This window comes from Culex quinquefasciatus, chromosome 3 (genome assembly GCF_015732765.1).
Source record: "Culex quinquefasciatus strain JHB chromosome 3, VPISU_Cqui_1.0_pri_paternal, whole genome shotgun sequence".
NCBI classification, from domain to species: domain Eukaryota; kingdom Metazoa; phylum Arthropoda; class Insecta; order Diptera; family Culicidae; genus Culex; species Culex quinquefasciatus.
Genome location: NC_051863.1, coordinates 199,711,216 through 199,723,022, shown reverse-complemented (window position 1 = coordinate 199,723,022; position 11,807 = coordinate 199,711,216). Strand labels below are relative to the sequence as shown.

Genomic DNA, 11,807 nt, shown 5'->3' with positions numbered 1-11,807 from the left:
TCAAGCTCCTTAACCTTATACAAAAATGGGCATGACAATATTCGAAAATCTGTATCCCTTGATGAAATTTTCTGATCGATCAGTTTTGAGCCCCAAAGTCAAAGCGCCAGGTCCTGTGACAACCAATCAAGCTCATAATTGGGATTCGGGCTCAGTACACCTAGCGGATCATGCCCGCAAAATTGACCCGCTTTGTTACATCCTAATTTAAAAAAAATGATTTTTAGACATACATTTCGATTCACCTCGCAAAATGTGGGAAAAGAGCTATCATTCACTTGTTTTCACGGTGCCAAATATCAGACTTGCAGATTTCTTCTAACTTAAAGTTTGTTCTATGAAATATACCTTGATTACGTGATTGTGGGTATCGAAACTCTAATTAAGTGATTCGATAGCTAGTTTGATAGCTTCCATCGGTTTCGGTGACCTTTCCTCAATTAGGTGATAAAGGTAAAAATGTTTTTTTTTCATTGTGTTTTTTTTTTCGAAAACCATCAAAACTGCCAACACTGGAACGGCTTGGCGCTCGTATTTTTGTTTACATTCTCCGTTCATAGTTGTTCATTCTTGCGCTCAACTTGATTTTTGCGATTTTCTCACACAAAAACAAGCATGAATCCGGCCGATTATCACGATGAGATCCCGCGTCGCCTACTGGACCAAATTCTATACGCGGAAAAGATCACAATCCGTCGTGGTGTCGCGCCAGTGTTTGCTTTGATCACCCAGGACCATCAGCTGATCGAGGTGCGCCAGCGGTCTATCCAAGCAACGATTGATCTAGCGGAATTGCTGACCGCAGCCGGAACGACGACGCTGCCCAGTATTTTCGGAAGCTACTCACCGGAACCGGACGACGACGGACGGAAGGGTAAAGTGTCACTCACAGTGTTCCGATCGAACGATGGCGTTGGGAGGCGGTTGTTTTACCTTGTGGAGATTGAGCGACACTTGGTGGTTGTGGAGAGGCAAGGTGAACCTTCGGTGAAGTTTGTTCACAATCAGACGTTCGAGGGATTCATTCAGCTATCGATTACTGAAAACGAAGAGCGGCCGGGCCACGAGGTGGTCAAGATATACCAGGAGCAATCGGTGGAACCGACGGTAATGGACTTTCAGTCCTTTCGCGTTGTTCCGAGCGATTTGAGTGTGAACAATTTCACATGCTTTCACGAAATTTTGAAAAGTCTCAGAGATCGTTCCGCCGAAAAGTGCGCCGAGTTGGCCATGATTCGTGAAACCACGGCAAAACTGTACGCTCGACTTAACCAGCAGCTGAAGCAGGTTCCAGGCCTACTGCGCACGGAAAACCCCGACGAGAAACGACCCCTGGTGAAATACGGCGATATCTGGACCAAAGTTCACAACGAGCGGCTTGTGGTGGGAATTCCCGTCTTCAATTGCACCTACAAACGGTGAGTAAAACAAGTTTTTTTTTTCTTTTTGTAGTACGATTTGAAAATTTATTATTGCCACTTTTGATTCGAAGTTTAAATATTTTTAGTTACTAAAATTAGTTTCATGTTGTTTTCCATAATTGATATCTTTTGCTATCCATCACAATTTATTATCTCAAGGATTTTCTTGTTGGTATTTATGCTTTATTCAAATTTCGCTCTACTTTTTTATTGTTTACAAAGTAAAAATCATTGCCAACATTTTTGGCTGCAACGCATTCATTTGGAAGAGATTTTTCAAGTACTAGAACGTTGTTTTACAAGCAAAGTTCGAAATTTTAGCTACTGCCTATTATTATGACTAGTGATGAAGCAAATGAAATCAACAGCATTTAACCCAGCTTTAAAAAATAATTTTTGGTTTGTATTGTTTAGTGAAACATAAGAAAAATTCTAGGGTGAACTGATTGGTAACAAGATTTAATGTATATTTCACTAGTAGAAACAAAGATTTTTTGTGCTTAGTGATTTAATCAACCCCAATCTGCAGTAACAACTTCAATGATATGCAACTAATTTTTAGACTTAGGACGATATGATTGATCCTCAACTAAGCAAAAGTATTTCCTTTGGTGTTTTTCTTCAAAACGCAAAACACTTTTGCTTCAACTTGGTATTTGGAATGATTGCACTCTGCGTTAGTAGAATATTCGTCTGCAAATCGTCGCCATCGTGCTAACTTGTCGTACGTGCATTTTGGGCCAAATTGAGTTAAGAACGTCATTTTGTGCAGCTCACAATGCCTCACCTTTTGACCTTCACAGATCCCCAAAATTCGATTTCAATCCTGAGATATTCAACAAAAACCGAAAAACTCCGTGCATTTTTGTCACTTTACATATGAAAGTAATTTCAATCTTGTCGTGCTATCTTGTCACTCCATGAAAATTGATGTAAGTGCGACAAAAGGCCAAAGGATTTCAGGCCAGGAAAGTCAGGATGCGTTTGTCGCACGTACAAGCTAGACTACCGTAAACATTTGTAATTATAACTCGGAACTCCAGCAACCAACTTCAACCAAACTTTGAGACAATGCACAGAATGGTGAGCCAAACAAAACGTGTTTGTTATTGTTTACATTGCGTGCTCTCGTTTTTGAATATTCAAGGTCAAACATTAAAACGCGTTTTTCTCGGAACGTCAAAATGGCGGGTGCGACAAGATAGCACGACGACGTCGAAATAGAGATTTCAACCTAGGAACTAAACCCTTAAACTATTCAACAAACAATATTTCTACAGTTGCTTTTACGTTAAACTAGTAGTCATTTCCGTGAATAAATTTCAAATTTATTTTACCTACATTCTACTGGACGTCTAAAGTTGATGTTTTTTTTTCGCTCGCGATATAAAAATATGATTTGATCCACTAAGAAAAAGTCGCGTTGGTTGAATATAATTTGTTCAGCATTGTTTAGTTGTCTACAATAAAGATAAGTGTGCTTAAAACAGCAGCATTTTTTTTTTTTTGTTTCTGCGTATCGTTCTCTCTACTTGGTCACTTTTCTATCCCTCGATTTGACTTATTCTCACTACTAAATTTGGTAATTTGACAAAGTTTCTACTCCGTTGCCGCTAGTGTCCACCCGGAGGGCTGCGTCCCTTCAGGTAATCCTCCACCCCGTACCCAAACAGCTCAAAGTCAAATTTGTAGTACTCGTACAGCCCGCGCACCTGCTCGTCCTCGAGCTCGCCGAAAAGCTTCAGCACGACGTCATTCGTGTGCGCCCCCCTTGCCGGCGTTCTTCCACTGCGGTTTGATCATGTTGCCGAGCTGGCCGACCGAGATCAGATAGTTTTGGTCCTCCTCGAGCGTTTCGAACTTGGCGATCACGTCGTAGTGGAAGAAGCAGGGCGTACAGAAGTACGTCACCGGGATCCAGTGCATGTCGATCTCGAAGTGCGGATGCCGGACCTCGTCCAGCATGTAGTTGACAAACTCGGCGAACGTCGGATACTTTTGGGTGTTCCAGGGCTGAAACGAAAGGAGCATGTAAGATTTCTAGTAGAGAAAGCCGATGAGAAGAACTTCCTACCTGTCCTTTGGCTACCTTTCGGTACTTTTGGATGATACGGATGCCCAGCTTTTGGTGGTGGGAGTTCGGCAATGCGTACTGGATCTTGTCCTTGTAGGCGCTGACCAGTCGCTCAAAGGGGTGACGCACGATGATGAAGGAGATGGATCCGTTGATCGCTTCGCGGAGCTGGAATTGGAAATATGGTTTTAGTGTTTGTATCTACAGTCCAGACTAATTGTTCGATTCGCGACTATCCGAGGTATCGATTATCCGAAGCCCTCCATACAAACATCGCATGATCGAATCATTGAAAATCAATTGGAGATGCATTTTACCGCGTTTGTACCTGTTTAAAATATACTTGGATTTTTTTTTGTAAAATTTCGATGCACAGTACCAAAAATAATGATTGCAAAACAACTGAACTGAATCGTGTGATTTTAAAAGTTATTTCACATTTGACTTTTATAAATTATTTGATGAAAAAAAATAAAACTGAAGATGCCCTTGGAAACCATAGGACTATGTCAAATTTCTACTCGAACCTAAACATTCGAGTAATTGATTGGCATCCAAACCTAAAATTAGAGAAGCTGAAAAAATTGCTATTAGTTTTAAAATTGCGTTTATTTCTGCAAGAATAGAACTAATGTTATTTTTTTTAATTGGAGCAAATATTCTGTGACCTCTTTTCTACATTCTGATTTAATCGATAAAGTCTATAAACGCCAAAGTTTAATCAGACAAAAGGATTTATTTTTTTCCAAATGTATTCCGGTAATACTTTAATATACAATCAGTTGTACAATGAAAAGTTTTTTTCAGTTCGTTTAGAAAATCATTTACTCTTGGGTACTACATTTTTTTTGGAAATTCAATAAATTATATTTATAGCAAAAATCATGCCATCTTGAAACGGTTCTTCCAAAAAACAGAAGTTTAAAAAAGAATCGCGGTTCTTTTTTTGAGAGCCACGGTTCGTTCGCTCTTTTCAGTGAACCGGCTCTTTGAGCGGTTCGCTCTTTTTTACCCACCTCTAATAAACACATTTCAAAGAAGTTTCGAGTAGAAAAAAAGATGAAGGAGCAGGAGGCGTTGTCTCTCGAGATCGACTCGGGCCAGTCGTTAACGTCTCCCGGGGACCCATTTCAGAATCTACTTGGGTCAGGGAACGATACGCCAGAAGGAGCACCAACCCAGACGCTGCTGAAGTCGTTGTGCTCCTATTTCGCGGGTGAATAGCGATTGTGCTCGGGTTATCGTAACAACTGACGGGTGAAGCTAGTTTGGTTCCCTTCAAAAGTTTGTGCATTAGTTGTAACAAAATAGTCGAATTTTGCGGGCATTTCAGGGCATGACCCTCTATGTGTACTGAACCCGAATCCCAGCTCCTGAGCTCATAGTTTGTGTTCCAGAAAACAACTATGCCGAAGAGTGTGAAAAGATTCGTCAAATATTAAGAATGTTACAGAATTTATAACATCACCGCTGGAAACATCAACTCTGGAGTTTTTTGAAAGGTCCTATAAACCAAATTTTCATTTTTGCTTTTGGGTGTTTTTAGAACCGCCTTGAGTCAGGGGTATTCAAAAACACCCAATAAGCAAAAAAATAAAATTTGGTTTATATGACCTTTTCAAAAAAATTCCAGAACTTTTCTTTACTCTCTTCTGGCAGCACTTGCGCTCATGCAACCAAGCAAGCTGATTGTTGCCAGAAGAGCTTGCATTTTTTAAATTTATTTCTAATTTGACTAAAATGGGGTCGCAGAACACGAATTTTATGTTAAAAGCAAGAAAAAAAAAATAAAAAAAACGTTGCTTAATCCACTCTGAGGTGGTTGGCACCTTCCTCACATTTAAAGGATGCTATCCAAAATAAACACAAAATGGCGGTGTTTTCAGTGTTTTATCAATTTGACTCATTATTCATACCACTAGATTGGGTAGTCAGATCTTCATATTGCAGGGCGCTTATGTGCTTACCACTTATGATAGGGTAGTCAGATCTTCAATGTCTTGGATGCGTTGGAAAGGTCTTTTGAATACCTTTCTGAAAATGTATAGCATGGGGGTTTTCTTACAAAACCACCCTTTTACAATCTTCCGGACTTTTGTTAAAATTGTTTTTAGCATAACTTTTGAAGTACTTAACTAAACTGCATAATTTTTAATAGCGACTTATGGGACCCCAAGACGGGTCGAATGACGCCAAAACGGACAAAATCGGTTCAGCCAATGTCGAGATAATCGAGTGACAATTTTTTGATCAACATCCCACCACACACACAGACATTTGCTCAGAATTTGATTTTGAGTCGATAGGTATGCATGAAGGTGGGTCTAGGAGGTCTAATTGAGAAGTTCATTTTTCGAGTGATATTATAGACCGGGTCTGATCGCTACGAAACAGTCGTGTAGCGGTTTGCCATTTTCTTCAAAGGCGGTGTCTGTACTTTCTTGACAAAAGGTCTGCAATTTTTGATATGGAAGATTTTTTTCAGACGAAATCACTATATAAATGAAAGGATGGCACCAAATACCTAAAGGTGGATTAAGGGGTTACATACGGTATCTCAACACTGCGTTGACCAAATCGGCTCAAAGTTATGGTCAAGACTCGTTAAACCAGTCCCGTGTGCATGACGAAGGCCGATTTTTAAAAACTTCATTTTGAAAATAAATAAAAATAGTTTTTTGTTTTTCATACAAAAAATCGTCAGTTTTTGATTTTTGCATTTTTTTAAAAAGCCAGATTTAAAAATTGGGCTTCGTCTTGCACACGGGATATGTCTAGAGAGTCTTCAATTCAAATTTCAGCCAATTTGGTCAATAACATCTTCAGATATCGTGGCACCCGTAAGTTAACTCGGTGTTCGAGAAAAACGCTCAGAAATTTGACAGTCCGCTTTGCGCATGGCAAAATTTTAAGTTTAAATCGTCTCTAACTCAGTTTATTCATGGAATATCTTCTTGAAACTTTCAGGAGTTATTGAAAATCATCTTTTTAGTGAATTCAATATTTTTTTGTAATATTAAATTTTGTGATTTCTTACATTTATGTAACCCCTTAAAGTATTTTTTTTATTGAAAATTGAGGGTTTGATGATTTGACTTGTTTTATGGGACTTTGCCAATGTTCGGAAAAAAAGTTCAAGAACCTACCGCATCGACCGATGGCCGCGGATACTTTTGGCGCGCCAGCTGCAACGGCACATCTTTGGTCTTTCTGAGGAACTCGGGCGAGTAGCCGGCCAGCAGGTTAAAGTTGTACATCCACGAGGTGCTCGCCGCCTTGAACACGTTGCACCACACCAGGTGGTAGTCGCGGTTGATCAGATACTCCCACGCTTTGGGCTTGTAGTTTTGTTCTTGCGGGGGGGGGAGAAGAAGGATTAAATTGGGTCACATTTTTTGTTTTGCTTCTTCTAATTGCGAAACTCACTTGGCTCGTTCAGTCTATATTCGGCGCACTTTTCGTTCAGTCGTGCCACCCGGTTCTCCATCCGGTGCTTCATGTACTCCATATCTATCAAATATTGGTTGCTATTCGTGCCATTCTTGGCGGCCTTTTGCTGTTGCAGCAGATCGTGCCTTTTGTGCTGCTGCTGCTGCTGCTGGTGGCCATTGCCATGCTGCAGGATTCCCGGGGGCGGATGGTGCACCGGGTGGAACTGGAGCTGATGCCGGGAGCCATTAGTGCTGCTGGTAGCGTACTGTTGGATAATAAAAAAAGAAAGGATAGTGGAAACGGAAACAATATCCTCTAGATTACTCTGGGTTCGTTGTTGGCACGACCGAGGTCGTTGAGAGAAATTAAACTGAAATTGCTGGATTGCATGGTGTGGACACACACAAACTTCGTTTCAGTTTATAATCAAGCCGGTATTCATTAGCTTTCAGGAGAATTACGTACTGTTTGAATGAATCGCCTCTGACGAGGGGAAAGGATGGTGATTAGGGTGAAAGGACGAGAATTCAATCAATGATTAGTGCCACTGTTTCTCCATTATTGGGATTGGGAAGGGAAAGTGATTTGATCTATTATTTTGTTTATCCTAGCGGGGCAATCGCTCGGTTGTTCATCAGGACTAATTCGTTGGTAAACATTGGCGAGCGTGTCTAAACTTATTTCAAGCATGAAATTGTATCGTAGTTAGATAAGTGATGCAATGTTTTACCTCAATTATTTTTTAAGCAATCACATCACAACTCAACATTTTTGTTGTTAATGTCTGTAAACGCTTCAGTTTTGCCGAGGTATGATAGATTTGGATTTTCTGACCTCGGACCGGATTTAATTTAGTGAAACTCCAGAAAAAAAAATAAAAATTGTAATCTTCGAGTATAAATGGTATGAAATCATCTTGAGCAACCAGGCGCATCCACGATTTTCTGTGGGAGTATAAGTGGGTGCGCATGGTTGCGTGAGATATTTCGACAGAATTAATACCCGAATTTTACAATTTTATTTTTTCGCAAGGAATTCATTTAAACTCAACTCTGTCGTTTGGAGCGTGTTCTGGGAGCCCAAATCTATCATACCTTGATAAAACTGAAGCGTTTACTGGCATCAACTTGAAAAATGTTGAGTTGTGTATTCATATACAGTCCAGATTCGATTATAATTTTCACTTCGGATAATCGAAACTTTGGATAATCGAATCACAAATTTTTTTTGTTGTCTAATTTTTGATTGTTGAGCATAGGTATAACCCCTAAACTATGCTAAAATTATTTAGAATTTTTAAATCTAAGATAACGGCGGTGATGCAATATAGAAAAAAATGCATTTTATTTTTTTTAAAGACAATCAACAACTCAAATTTAACTAAAATGGAGTCGTAGAACTCAAATTTTATGTTAAAAAAGTTTCTTAATCCACCATTAGGTGATTGGTGTCTCCCTCACATTTACAAAATAATAATGAAAATAAGTTTATAAAAAAATATATACCTGATACAGACTTTTCCAGCAAACATGCAAACTCTCATTTGAAGCAATGTGGCAACCGGGCGTTTTGTATCTGGCGCGACTCTCGCACGTAAACAAAAAGACCCGGCCTTTTGAGGTTGTGCAAAATATCACCTTTTTTTGTAGTTACAAAAATCTTTTTCTTAGCATAACTTTTTAAATACTCTACTAAACAGAATAAATTTTTGATAGGGTCTTATGGGACCCCAAAACGAGTCGAAAAAGGCTGACCCGGCCAAAATCGGTTCAGCCAGTTCTGAGAAAATCGTGTGGAAAAAATCATGTCTACACACATCCTCACAGACATTTGCTCAGAATTTGATTCTGAGTCGATATGTATACGTGAAGGTATACCTAGAAGGTATATTTAAGAAGTTCAATTTTCGAGTGATTTTATAGCCTTGCCTCAGTGAGGAAGGCAAAACAAGAAAATGAAAAAAAAAACACGAAAAAAAATCGATTTCGAATATCCGAAGTCCCATACCTTCGGATAATCGAAATTTCGGATAATCGAGTCTGGACTGTAATTTAAACAATTGATCAACACAAAAAAAGGTTACAATATTTGAATTATTGATTCTGAAATAGAAAAGAAATTTGAAGTTTCCTCGCAATTTCAAGACCATTCACGAACAATTCGTGCTTGCCATTTCATTAGGGCACATAACTTTTTTAGACAAGAGTGTGTCCCTTTCACACCTTATGTAAACTGTCATTCGAGTGAAAGGGATACACTATTGTTTACAAAAGTTATGTGCCCTTTTGAAATGTTAGGATCCAATTGTCAATTGTCTTTCCGCTTTCCTTAAAATTTGAAATTCATTTTCATCCGGGCACAAAGCGAAAAAACAAAAGCCTTTCCTGTTTTTCGGGTATTGTTCTTTTCAGCGCCCATCCAAACAAAGACACGAGCCCAAAGAAATGAAAAGCATGAAACGCTGACGATGATGGTGCTTGAAGGCGAAAGTCAAACAAGTGAATGAAAATGTTCTCCGTCCCACCCCCTTGAACTCGCTCGCTTGTGATGCGACAAAAAGTAGGGAAAACGTTTTGCGGTGGCGAGCTTTTCACGTGTTTTTTTTAGCTCTTTGCTGGACTACCCTCGGGCAGGTGGAAAAACACGTGGCACTTGTTTTCTTTGAAGTTTTTCTGCTCGTAATTTTAAAATTTCTTAAAAAAGCGCATTTGATACCTTTTTTTCTAAATCAAATGATCCAAATGTGGAAATGCGATTCTCAGCGCAAAAAATTCTCCACCACAACTGAAGAGACTCTTGAGCACTCCTCCGGAACGTGAGCTGCCGTAAGTGGACTTCTTGGCGTCATTCCGTGTACTCTGCGATGTACGTGTTGTTGTGGATCATCCTTCTCTAACCAATTTCAAACGTGTAGGTGTACAGAGGACCAAGAGAGGTGAACGTGTTGAGCACGTGCCCGAAGCGCCTTCTCGCCGGCATGACGACGTTTATATCATAATCATTTCAAATTACATACATTCAGCTGGAGAGGCTCTAGATTAAAGTGAGGACTTGCTGTTTTTCCTCTCTACCTTAAGAGGCACGTATTGTGTGTGATGGAACGCTCCCTGGGTAATCCGGAAGGTTGGATGTAATTAGTTCTCAAGTTTTCTGTTTGAAGTTGAAAATTTGTGATTTTTGTGATTAATTTCATATCCCATCAAATTTTGGCTAGATTTTTTCATCCTAAATCACTTTCCTAACGACAAGAATAACGCAATTCGACATTTTAGAAGTTGATGTCAGTAAAAACTTCAGTTTTTTCAAGGTATGATAGATTCCCTGAACGCGCTCCATTCGCCAGAATTGAATTTAAGTGAATTCGTTGCCGATAAATTAAATTGTAAATTTCGGGTAAAAATTGTGAAGAATCGGCTTAAGCAACCATGCGCACCCCCTTATTTTTGCTACCCTTCATAGATACAAGTGAGTACGTACAATTATATGTATTGGCAGGGATTTCATTAAAATTCAATTCCATCGATTAAATCGTGTTCAGGGAGCCCAAATCTATCATACCTTGACGAAATTGAAGCGTATACTGACATTAACTTCAAAAAAGTCAAGTTTTATAATTGTTTAGGTTTTATAATTATAATAGTTTGGAAATTGTTGAACAACTTGTTTCCAGCTGGCAAAATATTTATTTTTTGATGAAGGTTTCATCAACAGAAATGCAAAAATTGTCAAAATACAAATCTTTGAAAAAGAAAGGTCTTCAAACCCTGCTGGGTGAATCCGATAAAACATTCGGAATGTGTCGCCGGGATGTTTTCCAAGCGAAAGGACAATGTGATTTCGATTTAAATCACTTCTCGCCAGTGAGCATTTTCCGCACACATACACACACACTCACATGGAAATGTGAGAGTGTTTTTATCGCAACTTTTCTTTCTTTCCTAGCAGCAGCCAACAACAATAAAATAAAACCAAGCACACAAGACGGACGCGTCCGAAGAATCGTTCCGGTCACTGGTTGGCGACTTGTCAGGTTGGACAAAAAAGGCTCTGTTTTATGAACGCACGGATGCCGGTCCCGCAGGAAATTTATGCAGATGCTTTCCAATAACAAACACTGGAGTTTGCTGTCAGTTTTTCCTCTTTTTTTTGTTGTTGTTTCTCTTTCCGGCGGGCAGGGTGATCTGGCAGGTGGCCAGGGAAATTCAATTTCCGGATTACCACCGGATGGGCATGAATATGGTTAACCTAGTTTTATTGTAGTGATTTTTTTTTTTCTGAATTTTGAAAATATCGCATGATTTCTTGGGAGTAGTGAACATTTCATGCACTCAATACCACAATATGGTATCGATTTTTCCACCGATGCATTCAAGCATATTTAATGAACGTGAGATTTGTCACAGCCATTGCAGAAGTCAATGTATTATTCATCTGATGAATTTCGTGCCTGTTTCAATTGAAACAATTTTTTTTTGCAACTTTGTAGTTGCTGCTCCAATTTGTAAATCTAAACATTTTTGTAGTTGCCATTCCAACCTTTTTCAAGCTAGTTGGTGCATAAAAAATGCATGTTTCAATTTGCACAAAAGCATCCCTGCGGGTGGTTGAAGTGAACTATGCAATTGGAGGTGAACTTTTTCAATTTTGTTGAAAACAAAAGCATTCGAGATGTTTCCTTTTGCTTCCAAATGATGATGGAAACGGGAAGATAATGAACGCTCTTGTTTGGAATGAAATCCGGAAGCAATACAGAAAAATCAGTCCCGCATTGAATGAAATGAACGGAATGAGGGGGGAAAAAGCTCTCGTCGGCAACTGATTTCATTTAAATTGCAGATTAAATCGTCAATTCATCGAGTGGTAAACCGTGGCCGGTACAT

The 11,807-nt window shown here is 39.3% G+C and overlaps 2 protein-coding genes across 2 annotated transcripts in view; one reads left to right on the top strand and one right to left on the bottom strand.

Annotated features, from left to right (window-relative positions):
- Positions 1–534: 534 nt before the first annotated feature.
- LOC6032912 overlaps positions 535–11,807 on the top strand; it is a 33,859-nt gene continuing 22,586 nt past the window's right edge. The window contains exon 1 of the mRNA XM_038260355.1: positions 535–1,418. Within this exon, the coding sequence (XP_038116283.1) occupies positions 616–1,418 (803 nt within the window). The 5' untranslated portion in view covers positions 535–615. The remainder of the gene's footprint in view (positions 1,419–11,807) is intronic.
- Positions 2,789–11,807, bottom strand: part of LOC6032911 (carbohydrate sulfotransferase 11) — a 30,072-nt gene continuing 21,053 nt past the window's right edge. The window contains 5 exon segments of the mRNA XM_038260356.1: positions 2,789–3,190; positions 3,192–3,434; positions 3,496–3,663; positions 6,642–6,847; positions 6,922–7,192. Coding sequence (XP_038116284.1) covers positions 3,035–3,190; positions 3,192–3,434; positions 3,496–3,663; positions 6,642–6,847; positions 6,922–7,192 — 1,044 coding nt within the window. The 3' untranslated portion in view covers positions 2,789–3,034.